This window comes from Crinia signifera, chromosome 9, assembly GCF_055691185.1.
Source record: "Crinia signifera chromosome 9, ASM5569118v1, whole genome shotgun sequence".
Taxonomy (NCBI): Eukaryota; Metazoa; Chordata; class Amphibia; order Anura; family Myobatrachidae; genus Crinia; species Crinia signifera.
The window spans coordinates 14,774,833-14,798,021 of record NC_139225.1 but is presented as its reverse complement, the minus strand read 5'-3'; the positions used below and the strand labels follow the sequence as shown (position 1 = coordinate 14,798,021).

Here is a 23,189-nt window from a genome sequence, read left to right as displayed (position 1 = left end):
GTGACTGCACCGACACAGAGGGAGAGATGGGTAAGCTGCGAATTGTCGTGCCTCAAATGGGGCTATGTACTTTGCGGCTGTATGTACCCCCATTCTTAATACTCACTCACACTAGCTCATATACTAACATTTACTCACATTAAATCATACTAACATTCACTCACACTAACTCATATACTAACATTCACTACACTACCTCATATACCAACATTCTCTCGCACTAACTCATATACCAACATTCACTCGCACTAACTCATATACTAACATTCACTCACACTGCCTCATAATCTAACATTTACTCACACTAACTCATATACTAACATTCACTCACACTACCTCATATACCAACATTCACTCACACTAACTCATATACTAACATTTACCCACACTAACTTGTATACTAACATTCATTCACACTAACTTATGTACAGTACTAACATACACTCATATGCAAAAGGCCCATACACACTAGGTGACTTTGAGCCGAAAGCCGCTCAGTTTATTGGTTTGAGCGGCTTTCAGCTGGAAAGTCCGCCTAGTGTGTACGGGGCAGTGGTGAGCGGTGATGCGTGCTCCTCATTGTCACTGTCTGCCGCTCATCTGCTGGTATTACAGACGGGGTGGATGACATAGCATCCTCTATGGAATGTCATCCAGATGTCCACCCCTAGGAAAATCGCTAAAACAGGCGAAAAACGCATATACACTTATCCAAGGGATCCCGGTGACTGGGCCGCATACAATCTAATGCGGTCCTTTAGCAAACGATGTATCATAAGTGCTGCCTATCTCCACCTGTCACTGCGTCACTCACCTATCTCCTGCACCCATCTATATCCTCCTGTCACTGTCTCCCTCACCTATCTCCTGCCCCCACCTTTATCCTCCCGTCACTGCCTCCCTCACCTATCTCCTTCCCCCAACTATCTCCTCCTGTCACTGCCTCCCTCACCTATCTCCTGCCCCCACCTATCTCCTCCTGTCACTGCCTCCCTCACCTATCTCCTGCCCACACCTATCTCCTCCTGTCACTGCCTCCCTCACCTATCTCCTGCCCCCAACTATCTCCTCCTGTCACTTCGTCCCTCACCTATCTCCTGCCCCCAACTATCTCCTCCTGTCACTTCGTCCCTCACCTATCTCCTGCCCCAACCTATATCCTCCCGTCACTGCCTCCCTTACCTATCTCCTACTGTCATTTACTTCCTCATCTATCTACTACCCCTACCTATCCCCTCCTGTCACGGCCTCCCTCACCTAACTCCTGCCCCCACGCTGTCTCCTCCCATCACTGCTTCCCTCACCTATCTCCAGCCCTCACCTGTCTCCTCCTGTCTCTGCCTCCCACACCTACAGTATCTCCAGCCCTCACCTATCTCCTCCTGTCTCTGCCTTCCTCACCTACAGTATCTCCTGCCCCCACCTATCTCCTCTCGTCACTGCCTCCCTCGCCTGTCTCCTGCCCCCACCTATCTCCTCCCGTCACTGCCTCCCTCACCTATCTCGTCCTGTCACTGCCTCCCTCACCTATCTCCTGCCTCCCTCACCTATCTCCTCCTGTCACTACGTCTCTCGCCTATCTCCTGCCCCCACCTATCTCCTCCCGTCACTGCCTCCCTCGCCTATCTCCTGCCCCCATCTATCTCCTCCCGTCACTGCCTCCCTCGCCTATCTCCTGCCCCCATCTATCTCCTCCCGTCACTGCCTCCCTCACCTATCTCCTGCCCCCAACTATCTCCTCCCGTCACTGCCTCCCTCACCTATCTCGTCCTGTCACTGCCTCCCTCACCTATCTCCTGCCTTCCTCACCTATCTCCTCCTGTCACTACGTCTCTCGCCTATCTCCTGCCCCCACCTATCTCCTCCTGTCACTGCCTCCCTCACCTAACTCCTTCCCCCACCTATCTGCTCCTGTCACTGCCTCCCTCACCTAACTCCTTCCCCCACCTATCTCCTCCTGTCACTGCCTCCCTCACCTATCTCCTGCCCCCACCTATCTCCTTCTGTCACTGACTCCCTCACCTATCTCCTGCCCCCGCTTTCTGATTCCCTTACCTCCTTCAAGCGCTCCCTCAAAACCCACTTTTTTCGACTAGCCTATCCCTCCTCCTAACCTCTTTTGCTCCTCCTATCCTGCCTCCGTTCCCCTCCGTTCCTACTTATCCTATTGTTTTTCGTTCGACCACCCACCTATTTTTAGTATGTTAACTCTTATGAGTAGGGTCCTCCTGCCTCACGTACTCACCCTACCTCTTTACCTCACCTGTCCTCCTGTCCTGTTCTTCCCTTCCTCTACTTCATCTTCAGTCTCCTCGACAATTTTGACACCTACTTCTGAACTGATGCTGATTTTATTTCTACCAGCTTTACCCCTATTTATACTGTATTTTTCAACACACCCTGTACGTTACCCTGTCATTTGTTTTTTGTTTGCTATGTACGGCGCTGCGGACACTTTGCGGCGCCTTATAAATAAACGTACTACTACTACCTATCTCCTCCTGTCACTGACTCCCTCACCTATATACTGCCCCCACCTATCTCCTCCTGTCACTGACTCCCTCACCTATCTCCTGCCCCCACGCTGTCTCCTCCCATCACTGCCTCCCTCACCTATCTCCTGCCCTCACCTATCTCCTCCTGTCACTGCCTCCCTCACCTATCTCCTGCCCCCAACTATCTTCTCCTGTCACTGCGTCCCTCACCTATCTCCTGCCCCAACCTATATCCTCCCGTCACTGCCTCCCTTACCTATCTCCTGCCCCCAACTATCTCCTACTGTCACTGACTCCCTCACCTATCTCCTGCCCCCACCTATCTCCTCCTGTCACTGCCTCCCTCACCTATCTCCTGCCCCAACCTATATCCTCCCGTCACTGCCTCCCTTACCTATCTCCTGCCCCCAACTATCTCCTACTGTCACTGACTCCCTCACCTATCTCCTGCCCCCACCTATCTCCTCCTGTCACTGCCTCCCTCACCTATCTCCTGCCCCCACCTATCTCCTTCTGTCACTGACTCCCTCACCTATCTCCTGCCCCCACCTATCTCCTTCTGTCACTGACTCCCTCACCTAACTCCTTCCCCCACCTATCTCCTTCTGTCACTGCCTCCCTCACCTATCTCCTGCCCCCACCTATCTCCTTCTGTCACTGCCTCCCTCACCTAACTCCTTCCCCCACCTATCTCCTTCTGTCACTGCCTCCATCACATATCTCCTGCCCCCACCTATCTCCTGCTGTCACTGCCTCCCTCACCTATCTCCTGCCCCCATCTATCTCCTCCTGTCACTGTTAATAATAATAATAAGTGGATCATTATGTTGTCATTGTCCTTTATATTTATTCCCAGAATTCAGGACATATCCGGAGTCCTGGGTGTATCCAACATAAAGCCCAGTGTATATGCAGCACCAACACGTGTATCCAACACCAGAATGTATCCGCCATCACAGGAGGTTCCAGCATCCAGTTGCCGCTCATACATGGAGTAGCCAAGAACAGCATAAGCAGAATGAGTCAGTCTCCCGGGGACTATGTAAGTAATGTGTATCTCCTTATACTGCCATTGCCTTGTCTACCTGATATAGGGGCTGTCATTATATCCCCTCTAACCCTCCCCCCAGTGCCTAACCTTCCCCTCCTGCAGCCTAACCCTAACCTCCCCCTCCTGCAGCCTAACCCTAACCTCCCCCTCCTGCAGCCTAACCCTAACCTCCCCCTCCTGCAGCCTAACCCTAACTTCCCCTCCCACAGCCTAACCCTAACCTCCCCCTCCCTGCAGCCTAACCCTAACCACCCCTCCCACAGCCTAACCCTAACCTCCCCTCCCCGCAGCCTAACCCTAACCTCTTGTCCCTGCAGCCTAACCCTAACCACCCCTCCTGCAACCTAACCCTAACCACCCCCTCCTGCAGCCTAACCCTAACCTCCCCTCCCACAGCCTAACCCTTTCCTCCCCCTTCCACAGCCTAACCCTAACCTCCCCCTCCTGCAGCCTAACCCTAACCTCCCCTCCCCGCAGCCTAACCCTAACCTCCCCTCCTGCAGCCTAACCCTAACCACCCCTCCCACAGCCTAACCCTAACCTCCCCTCCGCAGCCTAACCCTAACCTCCCCCTCCTGCAGCCTAACCATAATCTTCCCCTCCCCCCATTGCCTAACCCTAACCTCCCCCTCCTGCAGCCTAACCCTAACCCCCCCTCCTGCAGCCTAACCCTAACCTCCCCCTCCCACAGCCTAACCCTAACCCTCCCTGCAGCCTAACCCTAACCTCCCCTCACCACAGTCTAACCCTAACTTCCCCCTCCTGCAACCTAACCATAATCGTCCCCTCCCCCCCATTGCCTAACCCTAACTTCCCCCTCCTACAGCCTAACCCTAACCTCTTGTCCCTGCAGCCTAACCCTAACCACCCCTCCTGCAACCTAACCCTAACCACCCCCTCCTGCAGCCTAACCCTTTCCTCCCCCTTCCACAGCCTAACCCTAACCTCCCCCTCCTGCAGCCTAACCCTAACCTCCCCACCCCACAGCCTAACCCTAACCTCCCCTCCTGCAGCCTAACCCTAACCACCCCTCCCACAGCCTAACCCTAACCTCCCCTCCGCAGCCTAACCCTAACCTCCCCCTCCTGCAGCCTAACCATAATCTTCCCCTCCCCCCATTGCCTAACCCTAACCTCCCCCTCCTGCAGCCTAACCCTAACCCCCCCTCCTGCAGCCTAACCCTAACCTCCCCCTCCCACAGCCTAACCCTAACCCTCCCTGCAGCCTAACCCTAACCTCCCCTCACCACAGTCTAACCCTAACTTCCCCCTCCTGCAACCTAACCATAATCGTCCCCTCCCCCCCATTGCCTAACCCTAACTTCCCCCTCCTACAGCCTAACCCTAACCTCTCGTCCCTGCAGCCTAACCCTAACCTCCCACTTCTGCAGCCTAACCGTAACCTCCCCCTCACAGCCTAACCCTAACCTCCCCCTCCCCCATTGCCTAACCCTAACTTCCCCCTCCTGCAGCCTAACCATAACCCACCATCCTGCAGCCTAACCCTAACCTCCCCTCTGCAGCCTAACCATAACCCACCATCCTGCAGCCTAATCCTAACCTCCCCCCTCCTGCAGCCTAATCCTAATCTCTGCTCCTGCAGCCTAACCCTAATCTCCCCTCCTGCAGCCTAGCCATAATCTTCCCCTCCCCCCATTGCCTAACCCTAACTTCCCCCCTTCTGCAGCCTAACCCTAACCTCCCTTCCCTGGAGCCTAACTCTAACCTCCCCTCCTGCAGCCTAACCATAACCTCCCCTCCCATCAGCCTAACCCTAATCTCTCCTCCCACGACCTAACCCCAACCTTCCCATCCCGCAGCCTAACCCTAACCTCCCCTCCTGCAGCCTAACCCTAACCTCCCCTCCCACGACCTAACCCTAACCTCCCCTCCCTGCAGCCTAACCCTAACCTCTCCTCCTGCAGCCTAACCCTAACCTCCCCTCCCTGCAGCCTAACCCTAACTTCCCCCTCCTGCAGCCTAACCCTAACCTCCCCTCTCACAGCCTAACCTCCCCTCCCCGCAGCCTAACCTCTCCCTCCTGCAGCCTAACCCTAACCTCCCCTCCTGCAGCCTAACTCTAACCTCTCCTCCTGCAGCCTAACCCTAACCTCTCCTCCTGCAGCCTAACACTAACCTTCCCCTCCTGCAGCTTTACCTGGTGTGGACCGATACGATCCGATGCGCGGCCCCGCGGGCCGGTCGTTATTCAGATCCTACCTGTATTGGATCAGACCCACTCACGGTGCACATCGTGAGCGGGCGTGCCCCCCACGTCATCGTGAGCGGGTCGGAAGGAACACTGCCGACCCGCTCACATCGTGCATCGTGATCGGGTCGTCCTGGTGTGTACCCCACATAACCCTAACCTTCCCTCCCCACAGCCTAACCCTAACCTACCCCTCCCCACAGCCTAACCCTAACCTACCCCTCCCCACAGCCTAACCCTAAACAATGTGACTCATGCGACTTTTTAAAAAGCTAACTAACAAACGCAGGTGCTAAGATGTGAGATCTGGGCAGCATTCCATAATGCCGGCACAGACCATAATGCCGACATCGGCCTCTGCCGCCAGCTCTCTGTGCACATATGAATGGTCTTTTGCTGAAACACACAGACAGGAGCGAATGGAAGTGCTGAGATTATACACAGTGTTCCTTATTGTGGAGAAAATGAAACAAATGACATTGTAACTGCAGCAACAATCCGATTCCTTCCCGGTCTTAATGTATTTACTGCACAATTGTTGCAATTTCCCTGAAGTACTTTATGTCCCATGAAATTGTCCTGTCATTTTGTGAAAGTGGATTGTAGAAACAATGTTATTTCATTCTGTGCTGCTCCGGCGGCGGCGGCCTGCTGAGTCCGCACGGACTGTGTAGTGCAGGCGGCCTGGTGCTGGGCTGGTGGGAAACGCTCATGTACGGCAGGCACTGTAATAAATGTGTACATTGGGGCTAATTCAGCATAGATCGCTATTCCGATTATTGGCAAAACAAGCGATTACCGAATGACGCATGCGCGGGCACTAATAGAGAAAAAATATCTGTACGCATAGGTGTCGCAGAGTAGTCGCAGTTTGATTGACAGGAAGCCGGCGTTTAGGTGGCGGAAACATGGCATTTTCTGTGTGTGAGTGTGCTGACACAGGCATGCCCAGGCGTGTCCCGGGGGGGGGGGGGGGGTCTCTGAGATCAGCAACAACCACTTCCAGCCTCATACTTAGTAGTTTACTGGAAGCCCCAGATTGGCGCAGATGGAACAAAAACGATGGTACTTATGTAGTAACTGGGCTGCCGATTTTGAAATCGGGTCCATCGCATCGCATCGCACCCGACCATATCGCATGCGATGCGATGCGATGCGATGCGATGCGATGCGATGGACCCGATTTTTCCATAGGATTCAATGTTAAAATGGACTCTGTCCATTTTAACATAGAATTCAATGGGAAAAGGGGTCCTTTTCATACCCCTACTATCCAAGTGGGCATGGAGTTGGATATAAACCTGTGGCGAGCGTAGCGAGCCACCGAGCCCGAAGCGTGGCGAGCGTAGCGAGCCCCGCGAGGGGACACAGAATACCGTCCCCTCGCGGGGCTCGCTTCGCTCGCCACGCTTCGGGCTCGGTGGCTCGCTACGCTCGCCACAGGTTTATATCCAACTCCATGCCCACTTGGATAGTAGGGGTATGAAAGGGACCCCTTTTTCCCATTGAATTCCATGTTAAAATGGACTCAGTCCATTTTAACATTGAATCCTATGGAAAAATCGGGTCATCGCATCGCATCGCATCGCATGGTCGTATGCGATGCGATGCGATATCGCATCGCATCGCATCTGATTGTATGCCTTAACTTAAGGCATACAATCAAAATATCGGCAGCCCAGATACTACATAAGTACCAAAACGATTTGATGATTCCGTTTTTGCAAACGGGTTTGTAAATACATCGATATTTGTGATGCAAGGGACGTATTTCCTTTCTGTCTGGGCATCGGGTTTGTGCTCGCAGTCCATTGCGCATTCTCTGTTTAGCGACCTATGCTTAATTAGGCCGAATATCCAGTCGCACGCAGAGCATTGCGCATATTGTGCTTCTTATTTGCATCATTGTTTACTATTCAGTCCATCGACACATAGCACAAAGTTGTGTCATCATTCTGAGCAGTGCCGACATGAGGGTGCTCTGCTGCCGCACAATTCCACTTCTTCAGTCATAAGTGATGATGCCATCAACACCCGCACGGATCTGCTCAGCCTGCATGTGCGTACACTTGGTCCCGGGACACCCAAAGTGCGACGTCTCACACACACACACACACACACACACACAATAAACAATCTTCGGCTGGTAATTCTGTGAGGAGATCTGGAAAACATTTCCTGCTAGGGTTAGAGTGCCCTGAACGCTACATTTGGGAAGCACTGACCTGTGATACCATATACTGCAGTGTGATTCCGTATGCATCTAAGGACCTTATTCTGGTTCACACGCAGTGCTGCGAAGTTCGCAGTGTGATTTTAATCCACCTCTCTTGCTCGACGAATTCGCCCACATGGCTGCAAAATGGATGTTTTGCATAAACATTCATTTGCAGCCTTGTGTGGGTGGACCATCGATTCGACCATCGAATTATTTGGAGCGCACACACAAAACTAAGACACTCTCAGGTCTCTTACTTTAGTTTGTGTGACCTGTACGAGGATCCGTGATGTCAGCTGCCCCCCGGCAGCCGCATCACTGCCTCATTTCCATGGGAACGCCCATGAAACAGCCGTGTCCACCCGCTGCCACCCCACTGGTGGGTGCGAATGGGATGGCAAACTGGCAGGTTGCCATGCCTGTTCACACCCGGCGTCTGCACATGCTCAGAAATGCGCAGACGCCAAACATCGGTCCCCCATGCGAACAAGCAGAGGACCTAACGGACCTGAATAAAGTGTAAGCTTTCTGCGCAAGGCTTGCTCCCCTGCGGTTTGATGTCATTGGTAGTGATTGTCCCCTCAGTGTATACCACTGTGTAATACTGCTTTCACATTGCAGAAATGGCTAATGACACGGTATTCTAAAATGGGACTTTAAAACGGGTCTGAGCCTTGAGACCTTTCACATTGCAGGTGAAAACCGTTTTAAAAATCATTTAATACCATTCAAAATTCAACCCGTTTAACCCCCAAGGGACACGTTCAAGCCATTGAAATAGAGCCACACTGCCTAAAAAGCGGCTTTAAAACGTGTAGGACTCTATTAACCGTGTTGAAATACCGGTTATCTTTAACCGGTAAATCAACTTTGGCACTTTCACATTGCAGCCTTAAACGTTTTAAAATGGAAAAAAACGGCAATATACCGGTTTAAAAGTGCAATGTGAAAGGGGTATCATACTCCTCTACACTGGTTATACCACCGGTCTCTTCCCGAATACTATTAGCCGGTATTTACAATTAAAAACATAAACAAAAACATCAATCGGCAAATAGACTGGGAGAGCAGAAGTGTTCTGCAAGTGGTGAGTAGAGATTAGACTGGCTGCAACTTTATTCCTCCACAGCTGCACAGGCGCTTCCAGCAGGGCTGCACGCCAGCTACAGGGAGGAGACTCACATTAACCCTGTGCTGGCAGCAGCCCTGCAAGCCCACGTCAACCAATAATAGACACAGCCAAATCCCCTTTTAGGTTTGGCTAAGCAGTGTCTCCCTCGTGGTCCCATCTCTCAGCAGGTATGTGACCCCCTGGCTGAGGACAGGCAGATCATTAATGTGAGGCTGCACTCCTCTGACAGGGACCTTCGCCTCCTGGGGATAATTTGGGGAGGAAAAGTGAGAGACAGAAACGTTTTACAGGACAGAGGCAGAAACGTTTTACAGGAGACAGGCAGAGGCTGCGGGGCTGCATGTTAGATCAGACCCAGTGTGTACTTTCTGCCCCGCGCAGCTAGTAGTGTGATTGGTGCTGTGCATTCCAGCTGCTGGCTCACTAATTTGGGCCTGTTACACCCTGGTGTGCCTGTCATGCAGTTACTAGCAGTGCTGTGTCTGTATATGAGCGTGTAGTGCCTCATGCCTCACTCATCTCTCTGCTTCCAAGTGATTTCATAGGCTGAACCTAGACCGTGTGCATGCAACAGGTAAGAGGTTCTGCAGCAGCTGTGCCCTGACGTACGGTGAGTGAGGGCAGGCTGAGCGTATATGTCAGCCTACCGTGGCATTTCCCGACTCCAATCCTCAGTCCCTAACAGGGCATGTTTTCCAGATCTCCTCGGTATCGCCAGTGAAATTATAATTACCTGTGTCAGCCAGTAATTAATACATCTGTGAACCAACTAGGAGATCTGTGAAACCTGCACTGGAGTGGACTGGAGCTGGGGAATCGTTACCTGTAGAGTGTAAGCTCATCTGGGCAGAATTGGATGCCTTCAGTGTACAGCACTGTGTAGTAGGTCAGTGCTGTATATACATACAGTCTGTGGGGGTGAGTTGTGTTATTTGTACAGCTGGCCGGAATGTTATGTTTGCAGTTAGCGCAGTGACGCCGCTGGCTGTGTCTGTACATAGTGTCAGTGTGTATTTGGGGAGGGGCTGGACGTACCTCCTATCACAGATACACAGTGACAGGTGCAGGACTTGCCTGAGTATACCCTGTGTCATCATTCTGATGCCAGGTCAGTCACTGTTGGGGGCACGTTACCACTTCCGGGGCTGATGGACCATTGTGGTAGTTTTCCCGCTGCCCCTGGCCCATGCTCTGCACCAGGTATTACAGAATCAGGCGCACTGCGACCACATTTCCTTGTGCCCCTAAAAGGGCGTAATTCCCCAGTGACGGGTAAATCAGATATAGGCCGCACTCAGAGAGGCTGCATTAATGGCAGTGCGGGATATGAACCATAATAACACCTGGCCTAGCAGCTCTTGCACCAAGTATACGCGCACTGATAATAATGACACCACAGTCAGCAGCCACAGGACCTGTGTAGCACATAGGTGTCACGGTGCAGTATGGTGACCTGATAATACCGCAGTATGGTGACCTGATAATGCCGCAGTATGGTGACCTGATAATACCGCAGTATGGTGACCTGATAATGCTGCAGTATGGTGACCTGATAATGCCGCAGTATGGCGACCCTGATAATGCTGCAGTATGGTGACCTGATAATGCCGCAGTATGGCGACCCTGATAATGCCGCAGTATGGCGACCCTGATAATGCCGCAGTATGGCGACCTGATAATGCCGCAGTATGGCGACCTGATAATGCCGCAGTATGGTGACCTGATAATGCCGCAGTATGGTGACCTGATAATGCCGCAGTATGGTGACCTGATAATGCCGCAGTATGGTGACCTGATAATGCCGCAGTATGGCGACCCTGATAATGCCGCAGTATGGCGACCCTGATAATGCCGCAGTATGGCGACCTGATAATGCCGCAGTATGGCGACCCTGATAATGCCGCAGTATGGCGACCCTGATAATGCCGCAGTGTGGTGACCTGATAATGCCGCAGTATGGCGACCCTGATAATGCCGCAGTATGGCGACCCTGATAATGCCGCAGTATGGCGACCCTGATAATGCTGCAGTATGGTGACCTGATAATACCGCAGTATGGTGACCTGATAATGCTGCAGTATGGTGACCTGATAATGCCGCAGTATGGCGACCCTGATAATGCTGCAGTATGGTGACCTGATAATGCCGCAGTATGGCGACCCTGATAATGCCGCAGTATGGCGACCCTGATAATGCCGCAGTATGGCGACCTGATAATGCCGCAGTATGGCGACCTGATAATGCCGCAGTATGGTGACCTGATAATGCCGCAGTATGGTGACCTGATAATGCCGCAGTATGGTGACCTGATAATGCCGCAGTATGGTGACCTGATAATGCCGCAGTATGGCGACCCTGATAATGCCGCAGTATGGCGACCCTGATAATGCCGCAGTATGGCGACCTGATAATGCCGCAGTATGGCGACCCTGATAATGCCGCAGTATGGCGACCCTGATAATGCCGCAGTGTGGTGACCTGATAATGCCGCAGTATGGCGACCCTGATAATGCCGCAGTATGGCGACCCTGATAATGCCGCAGTATGGCGACCCTGATAATGCTGCAGTATGGTGACCTGATAATACCGCAGTATGGTGACCTGATAATGCTGCAGTATGGTGACCTGATAATGCCGCAGTATGGCGACCCTGATAATGCTGCAGTATGGTGACCTGATAATGCCGCAGTATGGCGACCCTGATAATGCCGCAGTATGGCGACCCTGATAATGCCGCAGTATGGCGACCTGATAATGCCGCAGTATGGCGACCTGATAATGCCGCAGTATGGTGACCTGATAATGCCGCAGTATGGTGACCTGATAATGCCGCAGTATGGTGACCTGATAATGCCGCAGTATGGTGACCTGATAATGCCGCAGTATGGCGACCCTGATAATGCCGCAGTATGGCGACCCTGATAATGCCGCAGTATGGCGACCTGATAATGCCGCAGTATGGCGACCCTGATAATGCCGCAGTATGGCGACCCTGATAATGCCGCAGTGTGGTGACCTGATAATGCCGCAGTATGGCGACCCTGATAATGCCGCAGTATGGCGACCCTGATAATGCTGCAGTATGGTGACCTGATAATGCCGCAGTATGGCGACCTGATAATGCCGCAGTATGGCGACCCTGATAATGCCGCAGTATGGTGACCTGATAATGCCGCAGTATGGCGACCCTGATAATGCCGCAGTATGGCGACCTGATAATGCCGCAGTATGGCGACCCTGATAATGCCGCAGTATGGCGACCCTGATAATGCCGCAGTATGGTGACCTGATAATGCCGCAGTATGGTGACCCTGATAATGCCGCAGTATGGCGACCCTGATAATGCCGCAGTATGGTGACCTGATAATGCCGCAGTATGGCGACCCTGATAATGCCGCAGTATGGCGACCCTGATAATGCCGCAGTGTGGTGACCCTGATAATGCTGCAGTATGGTGACCTGATAATGCCGCAGTGTGGTGACCCTGATAACAGCATGGTGACCCTGATAATGCCGCAATATGGTGACCCTGATAATGCCGCAGTATGGTGAACCTGGTAATGCCGCAGTATGGTGACCTGATAATGCCGCAGTATGGCGACCTGATAATGCCGCAGTATGGTGTCCCTAATAATGCCGCAGTATGGTGATCTGATAATACCGCCAGCCAGTATACGGGTAATATGTGCCCTGTCATTGTACCGGTGTGACATCAGGCAGGGCCATCTTCTCCCACTGGGTAATCCGGCACAGGTAACCTGTTCTGGGTCACTGGGACAGTAATTATCCCACCTGCTACAGACAGACCCTATATCAGGGGTTCCCAAACTCAGTCCTCTAGTACCTCTGACAGGGGCTATTCTCCCATGTGGGGGTCCATGACCCCCCGAAGAGGGAGAATAGAACATGTGGAGAGCGCAGCGAGCCCGCAAGGGGCTTCATAGCACTAGCCCCCCTGTCAGAGTCCTGACTGTCTGAGCATCATACCACACCCCTCCCAACAGTGCAGGTTTTCCAGGTCTCCTCACCTGCCGGGTGACCTGGGACATGTGTCAGTGAGTAATGAGTACACCTGTGCACCTCAGGGTGACCTGGGACATGTGTCAGTGAGTAATGACTACACCTGTGCACCTGCTGGGTGACCTGGGACATGTGTCAGTGAGTAATGAGGGTACTTGAGTAATATCTGGGCGCCCGATTTTTTCATTGTATCGCATGCAATATAGTGGCATACAATTAATGCGATGTGATTTTTCATTGTAAAGACCAGATTTTTAATTGTATAGTCACCCATGGGTGATTTCATACCCCCACTATCCAACTACGCATGGAGTTGATTTAATATAGTGTGGCGAGCCACCGAGCCCGAAGTGTGGCGAGCGCACGCAGAATACATGTAAAGTAATCCATGTCCCCTCGCGGGGCTCGCTGCGCTCGCCACACTATATAAAATCAACTCCATGCGTAGTTGGATAGTGGGGGTATGAAATCACCTGCAGGTGCACAGGTGTACTCATTACTCACTAACATATGTCCCAGGTCACCTGCAGGTGCACAGGTGTACTCATTACTCACTAACATATGTCCCAGGTCACCTGCAGGTGCACAGGTGTACTCATTACGGTACTTGTGTATTATCTGGGCGCCCGATTTTTTCATCGCATGCCACTACTTAAGGCATGCGATGCGATGCGATTTATCATTGTAAAGACCCGATTTTTAATTGTGACTATACAATTAAAAATCGGGTCTTTACAATGATAAATCGCATCGCATCGCATGCCTTAAGTAGTGGCATGCGATGAAAAAATCGGGCGCCCAGATAATACACAAGTACCGTAATGAGTACACCTGTGCACCTGCAGGTGACCTGGGACATATGTTAGTGAGTAATGAGTACACCTGTGCACCTGCAGGTGACCTGGGACATGTCAGTGAGTAATGAGTACACCTGTGCACCTGCAGGTGACCTGGGACATATGTTAGTGAGTAATGAGTACACCTGTGTACCTGCAGGTGACCTGGGACATGTCAGTGAGTAATGAGTACACCTGTGCACCTGCAGGTGACCTAGGGCATGTGTCAGTGAGTAATGAGTACACCTGTGCACCTGCAGGTGACCTGGGGCATGTGTCAGTGAATAATGAGTACACCTGTGCACCTGCCCGGTGACCTGGGGCATGTGTCAGTGAGTAATGAGTACACCTGTGCACCTGCCGGGTGACCTGGGGCATGTGTCAGTGAGTAATGAGTACATCTGTGCACCTGCAGGTGACCTGGGGCATGTGTCGGTGAGTAATGAGTACACCTGTGCACCTGCTGGGTGACCTGGGGCGTGTGTCAGTGAGTAATGAGTACATCTGTGCACCTGCCGGGTGACCTGGTACATGTGTCAGTGAGTAATGAGTACACCTGTGCACCTGCCGGGTGACCTGGGACGTGTGTCAGTGAGTAATGAGTACACCTGTGCACCTGCCGGGTGACCTGGGACATGTGTCAGTGAGTAATGAGTACACCTGTGCACCTGCCAGGTGACCTGGGGCATGTGTCAGTGAGTAATGAGTACACCTGTGCACCTGCAGGTAACGTGTCAGTGGGTAATGAGTACACCTGTGCACCTGCCGGGTGACCTGGGGCATGTGTCAGTGAGCAATGAGTGCACCTGCGCACCTGCCGGGTGACCCGGGACATGTGTCAGTGAGTAATGAGTACACCTGTGCACCTCAGGGTGACCTGGGGCATGTGTCGGTGAGTAATGAGTACACCTGTGCACCTGCCGGGTGACCCAGGGCATGTGTCAGTGAGTAATGAGTACACCTGTGCACCTCAGGGTGACCTGGGGCATGTGTCAGTGAGTAATGAGTGCACCTGTGCACCTGCCGGGTGACGTGTCAGTGAGTAATGAGTGCACCTGTGCACCTCAGGGTGACCCAGGGCATGTGTCAGTGAGTAATGAGTGCACCTGTGCACCTGCCGGGTGACCCTGGGCATGTATCAGTTAGTAATGAGTGCACCTGCCGGGTGACCCGGGACATGTTTCGGTGAGTAATGAGTGCACCTGTGCACCTGTGGGTGACCTGGAAAACTGGTGATCTGTAGGGGGTACTTAAGGATTGGGAACCACTGCCCTAGAGCATCAGACCATGGGTTATGGTATTACATCTACAGTCAAAAGGTCGAGCACTACAGGGTCAAAAGATCGACATGAGTTGTTTTTGTTGTCTATGTTGACATAGGTCAGTATGGACACCTTTTGACCATGTCGACTTCTGGACTGTTGACTTTTTGACCCTGTTGACCTTATGATTGCATACCCAGACCATGTACTGAGGAGTATACATCGTGCCCTACGGGCGCTCTTCACACCGGCGTAAGGGGCTGCGCCCCCTTAATTTGTGAACGTTTGTATTGTGGTCACGACACAGGAAAATAGGAGGCTGGGTAGTGATAGGGGTGTGTGGGCATAAGGGGGACTAAAGAGGAGGGTGTGGGACACTGTGCAGCTTCTGCCAGTGGGTGAGGGTCCAGCATGGCAGCACAGGAGTACAGGACGGTGGCCCTTAGTCAGTGTCTCCTCCTACTGGGTGGGAGTTAGGGTGCATGAGAGCAGGAGGCTGGGTGGTAAAGCATGATAGGGGAATGTGGGCAACACAGGGTGAGCGGATCCCCACTGGCGGAAGTTACGGGGCAGGATAACAGGAGGCAGGGCAGTGATAGGGGTGTGTGGGCATGAGGGGTAGTAAAGGTTTTTGGCTGTTGCTGAGTAGGGATAGGCATTGGTGCAGATGCCATCGATAGTTGGCATTGATGGGGATTTTGCACCCTGCCATCGATAGTAGTAACATATTACTTGGATAACCATTGATTGTTGTAGCTATCGATGGTCATCCATTATATCTGACTCAATAGGCCGTGGGTCAATCAGAACTCGGTGGCGGGACTTCCGGGTGTGGGGGGGCGGAGCTATGCTCCGTGTCCCGGCACCTGCTTGTGGCGGTACAGGACAGTAGCGCACGCAGGGGGGTTTCTGAGTACCCAGAAACCCCCCCAGGAGTCTAAGGGCCCTAGACTGAAAGCTGAGGGTCCCCTCTTTCCATGGGTACAAGAATTTTAAAAATCGGCCCTTGGGAACCGGAGATATCTGACTTCAAAACAGCGGTCCCCATCAAAGCCTGTTAATTTCTTTTCCCAGTCAGATGTTTCAGATTCTGTCTGACTTACAGTTTTTCTGAGGGTATATTCCAAAAGCTGGGACTCTCCCCCTGTGAGGGACACTAGTAGCTTGTCTCTACTGTTCCCAAAACCAGAGATATCAGCCTTCCAGCAGCTGGTTACTGCTCCAGCTCCACACACCAGGTATGTAGTTTTATATACTCATTGGAAGATTGCTCTGCCTCCTGAACTCTGATCCCCTAGTCCCCAATACAATTTGGTAGGTGGGATTCTCTAGTTTTAATTCCATTAAAATCTAAGAAATCAATTTCTTGAAACTGGAGATATCTGCAGTCAAGCAAGCTGTCCTCCCACCAGAAAATTATGAATTATAAGCCCACTCCACTATACACCCCACCTCTGCATATAAAACATCTTCTACCACCCTGGAAGTTATGTATCAGGGCCCCTTCATTCAGCCCAATGCCCCCATCTCCCACCCCATCTCCCACCATCTGTGCAGTAAAGGGGTAATTAGAGGAAATTACTGATCCAGTCCCTACCACCCACGGGACATCAAAGCTTCCCCCAACACTACCACTGGAGGATCGGTAGGAGCCCCAATACATTGCTATGCCCAGGGGTCTACACTGCTGTTATGTATGTATGTACAGTATGTGTATATAAAATATATATGTGTGTGTATTATTATTATTATTATTATTATTATTATTAATAATATACATTTGGTCTATCTATAATACTTTAACTGACCTGGCATATACTGGGTCACCTAAGTGTCCATCTTCGTGCTTTGCTCCGACCCTCTGGAAACCCCTTCTTAAAATCCTGCGTTTGCCACTGCAGGATCCCCCATTGTCACGGGGGTACGTGAAATGCGGGAGCGGGGTCGAGGGGGTCCGCTGGGGGGTGGAATTGCCGGAAGGGGGTCAGGGGGGTCTGCAAATTGCGGGATGAGGGGGGTCTGCAAATTGCGGGATGAGGGGGGATGTGCGGGGATCCGCGAGTAGCGGGAGGGGGTCCGCAAATCGTGGGAGGGGGCGGGGGGGCTTTGATCGTGGGAAGGGGGGGTCTGCAAATTGCGGGAGGGGGGTTGTCGCGGTCAGTAAATTGTGGGAGGGGGGGTTGTGGAGGTCCGTGAATCGCGGGAGGGGCGCGGGGAGGTGCCGTGAATCAAGGGAGGGGGGGGCGCAGGGGGGTGGCGCGGGGGTCCGTGAATCGCGGGAGGGGGGTCGTGGGGGGCTGTGATTTGCAGGAGGGGGAATGCGGGGGGTGCAGTGAATCACGGGAGGGGGGTCCGCGAATCGCGGGAGGGGGTCTGCAAATTGCGGGAAGGGGTGCTGGAGGGGGTGTGTGAATCGGGGGGGGTACGCGAATAGCGGGAGGGGGGGGGCGCAGGAGGTGCCGAGGGGGTCCGCAAATTGCGGGAGGGGGCGCTATGGGGGGTTCCATGAATCGCGGGAGGGGGCGGGGTAGAATTGCGGGAGGGGGGGGGCGGGGTTCCCGTGAATCGCGGGAGGGGGGGTCCGGGGGGGGGGGTGTGCAGGAGTATAATGGTGGATGGTGGCTGTGGAGTAATGGTGGATGGTGGGCATGTACTGTAGCCCTGGCTGGGCGGGGGGAGGTGATGTCAAGGGGGTGGAATGTGTAGAACGTTCTACACATAGAACACTTTTGCCTGAGGGGGCGGGTTTGTGTATCCCGCTGGGCGGGAACGTTAGATACACAGGGGATGAGTGACAGATCTGGCTAAATATATAAGAGATATAGATGATCCATGCAATAGGAGCTCTTCAGGGTTATCTCGGCTGACTACTACGCTGCATACCCTGTGGGCACTAGGACCCAGCATCTGCATGGAGGCGTGACCTACGCCCTTATGTGCTGCTGCAGCCATGTGTGTAATATGTATTTATTGTACCTCTGCTGCTATTAACCCCTGCATTACCCCTGTGTAATACCACGGCTGCTATTAACCCCTGCATTACCCCCTGTGTAATACCACGGCTGCTATTAACCCCTACAGTGCCCCTGTGTAATACCTCTGCTGCTATTAACCCCTGCATTACCCCCTGTGTAATACCACGGCTGCTATTAACCCCTGCAGTGCCCCTGTGTAATACCACGGCTGCTATTAACCCCTACAGTGCCCCTGTGTAATACCTCTGCTGCGGTTAACCCCTGCAGTGCCCATGGGTAATACCACGGCTGCTATTAACCCCTACATTACCCCTGTGCAATACCACGGCTGCTATTAACCCCTACAGTGCCCCTGTGTAATACCTCTGCTGCAGTTAACCCCTGCAGTGCCCATGTGTAATACATGGCTGAAAGGGACAGAGGGAATCAGTGAACTAATTGTAGGGGGCAATTACAAGCTAATAACTCCCCCCACCCCCCACCGCACAGGGGTACTTCATGGGAGCCTGTCTGTCTGAGTTACATATGTGATTGGGAGTATTGCTGTGTGCCAGGCAAGCGGGATATCCTGGTGCAGATGGTCGGGTAGTGGTGCAGATGGCATGAGTGATGGTCATGTGACCATATCCAGGGACAGATGTGACAGCGCTGATCGCACATTCAGCTCCAGCGATGAAGGAAAGGTTATGGGGTAATGTGTGCCGCACAGGAGGAGATAAGTGGCCCTTGGGATTCTAGGGGTCCTGGCTGTATTCATCTCACCGACGGTCTCCGTACCTTTGTAGGTAACCATGCGATACCTGAGCAGAGCCGTGCAGGTGGCCGGCTACAGGTGCAGCCTGCGTGGTCTCAGCAGTGCCACCGGGCACACCAGTGAGAAGAGCGTGCCGTACACGACAACACTGAAAGAGAAGGACACCGCCGGTAAAGGTCCCACCAAGCCACTGCCTCAGGCTGCAGATGTGGTGGTCATTGGCGGGGGCAGCTTGGGATGCCAAACCACTTACCACTTGGCCAAGATGGGCGTGAAGAATGTGGTTCTGCTAGAACGGGACAGGCTTACCTCGGGCACCACGTGGCACACTGCAGGTAAGGCCGTCTACAGCGAATGGGTCCAATAATCAACTTCAGTCCTCAAGTGGCACCGACAGACCATGTTTTATGGATGTCTGTAATCATGCCCATATCTGCAGGGCTACTAGGGCGGTTGTTAACATAGAAACATAGAATGTGACGGCAGATAAGAACCACTTGGCCCATCTAGTCTGCCCCATTTTTAAACATGTTACCTCAAACCATATTTGATCCTTATTTCTTTGTAAGGTTATTCAAATGCCTATCCCAAGCATGTTTACATTGCTCTACTGTATTTTCCTCTACCACCTCTGATGGGAGGCTATTCCACTTATCTACTACTCTTTCTGTGAGGTAATTCTTCCTCAGATTTCCCCTGAATCTTCCTTCCTCTAGTGTCAGTGCATGTCCTCGTGTTCTGCTGCTCCTCTTCATGTGAAGAATGTCTCCCACCTGTACCTTGGTAAAACCCTTGATATATATGAAAGTTTCTATCATGTCCCCCCTTTCCCTTCTCTGCTCTAAAGTATACATATTAAGATCTTTTAGGGGCCCATTTATCAAGTAACATTTGCGGCTAAATCCCCGAAAACACCCGTTTTCGGTGGTTAACCGCAAATATTATGTATCACTGAAATGTATTAAAGGGGACCGCAGCAGGAATCTCCGATCCCTGCTGCGATCCCCCCCTGCACCACCGCCAGCCACATCCCCCATAGGTTTCTATGGGGAATGCGAAGCTGCCCGATGTATCAACAGTGCAGTCAGAGAGGTCGGTGGGGGTCAGCGCATAACCGCGCATGCACAGACCCCCCGGCTTCCGGGTCAGGGCTTCGCAGGGACGGGCTCCTTTCGGAGCCCTGTCCCTGCGTCCCCATAATGATACATCTCGGCGGTATCAGATGATACCGCAATGCGATGCCCGGCGATGTCATCACGCCGGCATCGCAATATAATGATAAATGCGTCCCTTAGTCTTTCCTGGTACGTTTTGTGATGTAGGCCATGCACCATTTTAGTTACCCTTCTTTGTACAGTCTCTAATGTATTTATATCCTTCTGGAGATATGGCCTCCAGAACTGAACACAGTACTCTAGATGAGGTCGTACCAATGACCGGTACAGTACCCTACAGTTGGTCATTATTGTGGGCACAACGTGGGACTGTCACCAGGAATTAGGGCCCGCACCCAGCTAAGGGTACCACCATCTTGGCCATGTCTCTGATTGTGAGGGAGCGTTGGAGAATTACAGGTAGTGATGTGTGATGTCCCCACAGACTGCGTCCACAATGGCGAAGTGAGATCTTCCATAAACGGTCAGGTCAGACCTCACCAGTGACCCGTGACTTCTCTCATCCAACAGGCCTCCTATGGCAGCTGCGGCCCAGTGACGTGGAGGTGGAACTGCTGGCCCACACCCGATCCGTGGTCAGCCAGGAGCTGGAGCAGGAGACCGGTCTGCACACCGGATGGATAGAGAATGGCGGCCTCTTCATCGCCTCCAACAAACAGCGCCTGGACGAGTACAAGAGACTGATGTCTGTAAGAATGGCGTATTATGCCTGGCTACGTAGCGATTCAGTCCATAGAGCGGGCGTGTCCAGCCAGGGTGACATCCACAGTCCTGGATAGTCCTAATGCTGGCAGCTCTGCGCTGGTCTGGGTTAAGTTGATTAAAGCCAATGAGGGCTCCGTGAGTACTGCCACAAGATGTAGAGGAACCTGGATACTCCTGTTATTGTCTGCAGACCGTATTATACCATACATTGATCCCAATAGCCCCCATATGATCAGCATTGTACAAGTCACAATGGCACTATGGTACGGGAGCAAGGGTTCTGTAGTCTGGGGTATCGCTCAGTGGTTGGGGTGTAAAACTTTGTTCCAGTTTAATCTATTTCTATTTGGGATTCCGGGTAAGCCACATGTGTTCTCCCCCGTGACTATGGCCCTTCTTCAGGTCCGTTCACACAAGGGGCTCGTTCGCACGGGGACCGGTGTTTCTTTTATGCGCATTTGTATTTCTGTGCAGGCGCTTGTTGTGTCTGGCCACGGCGAACATATTGTTGCGGAGAGGGGTGTGGGGTGGCGGGCTGCCCTATTACCATATGGGAACGCCCAGTGTTCATGGCTGTTCCGGGGTTTGGTGGACTCACAAGGCTGCGAATTTGCAGCCTTGTGAATCAACCAGAATACCGAACTGAGGCCCTTATTCTAGTTGACTCGGACAGATGCGTATTTTCGGACGGGCACCGAGTGTTCTTAGCCCCGCCTACCGTACGGATCGCTCACACCGTCCGAATGCGGTAAGACGCCGAGCGAACCCACCGTGAGTGAATGTTTCATGTGAACATCTTCTCCATCTGTGGGAACCTCGACCATCGAATGCTCCAGACCACTCGGACATTTCTCCGTGCGAAAGCAGGGATATGGGCGAGCAGCTGGCATCCGGCTATGTCAGCTGTCCGCCCCCCACACGTGCGTCACGGCCGCATTACCATGCGTACATCCAGCAGCTTCATATGGTATATGGTAATGAGCCCAAACATCCCTTCACGCCCTTCTCCACCCCCTACTCGGATTGTCCCAACCGATTGTTTTCTTTACGGAATTCACGCCGTATTCAGACATGCGCGGCATTCGCACATGCGCAGAAACACCTCTGCACATGCGCAAACACCAACCATTGGCCGTCCGTCCTGAACACGCAACCGTCCGACTCAATCAGAATAAGGACCTATATGTGTAGGGCATTAGAATGTGCATATTGCAGTAGGGAACAGACCACAGCAGGGGCCCAACAGGCAGGTAGGTAGAATGACCAGTGGCTACATACCACAGCCCGCAGGCAGCAGAGTTTGGCAGTGTAGTCATTAGATTTCATGTAGAAACCAACCTTTTACATGTTGACGCAAAGTTAATTACATTTCACGGCTTTCTACAACTCGCAGACTATTACATTTAGCGATTGGTCTATCTGTCACTATGCGTCTCCCCCAGAGACAGCGCCCCCTAAGGCAGATGGGTAATCGCCACCTACCGCCGACAGTTATGTCGCCGCTTCCTAGTGTACCGACATGGCTGCATTTTTCCTGGTATATAATTAGTGATACATGAGCAGAGTTAGTGACATGTCGGAGGAGATATTGTTGCAGCGGACGCGCACAGCTACAGTATCATGGGCCAGATGCACTGAGCTTCAAAAGTGATAAAATGGAGAGTGATAAACAGCCAGCCAATCCGCTCCTACCTGCCATGTCACAAGCTGTGTTTGAAAAATGTCAGGCAGGAGCTGATTGGTTGGTTGTTTATCACTCTCCATTTTATCACTTTTGAAGCTTAGTACATCTGGCCCTATGTCAGTGGCACGTTACTCACGAAGGTTTGTGTCATGGTTTAAGGACACGCGTGTGGCGTACGTGACAATCAGTCTGCTAATTGGTCCCAGGATTACCTCTCACCCATCACTGGTGTCCTCTCATTTCCCAGCTGCTTACTGTGTACTTAGTGCTCCCCAGCCGTATACCTGTGATGCTAATGAGGTCACTAGGAAACCCCATTAGCACTCTCTTCTCCATGCCTCTGTGTAACCTTTATTCCTGTCCCCCACAGCTAGGAAAGGTTTATGGGGTAGAATCCTACGTCCTGTCCCCGGCTGAAACCAAGGACTTGTACCCGCTTATGAATGTCGGTGATCTCTATGGCACCCTCTACGTCCCAAAAGATGGTACAATGGACCCCGCCGGAACCTGTACCACCCTGGCGAGGGCCTCCACCAGCAGGGGAGCGCAGGTAAGTCGGAAGGGCTCCGAGCACACAGGCTCTCACCCGGGGATAGGGTGAGGCAGAGAGCACAGAATCCAGGTCCTTTTATGGGGTGACAATAACTGTGTGCCTGGCGAGTGTCGAGGACCAT

General features: G+C 52.5%; 1 protein-coding gene across 3 annotated transcripts in view; it reads left to right on the top strand.

Annotated features, from left to right (window-relative positions):
* The first annotated feature begins 10 nt into the window (after positions 1-10).
* Positions 11-23,189, top strand: part of SARDH (sarcosine dehydrogenase) — a 74,359-nt gene continuing 51,180 nt past the window's right edge. Inside the window, exons 1-5 of one of the 3 annotated variants that reach the window (XM_083161117.1) lie at positions 11-30; positions 3,352-3,537; positions 18,983-19,286; positions 20,637-20,815; positions 22,886-23,065. In XM_083161117.1, coding sequence (XP_083017243.1) covers positions 3,514-3,537; positions 18,983-19,286; positions 20,637-20,815; positions 22,886-23,065 — 687 coding nt within the window. In that variant the 5' untranslated portion in view covers positions 11-30; positions 3,352-3,513. Of the gene's footprint in view, positions 31-3,351; positions 3,538-9,138; positions 9,272-9,310; positions 9,679-18,982; positions 19,287-20,636; positions 20,816-22,885; positions 23,066-23,189 lie in introns of those variants that run through there. The other 2 variants (XM_083161116.1, XM_083161115.1) reach the window with 2 other exon arrangements.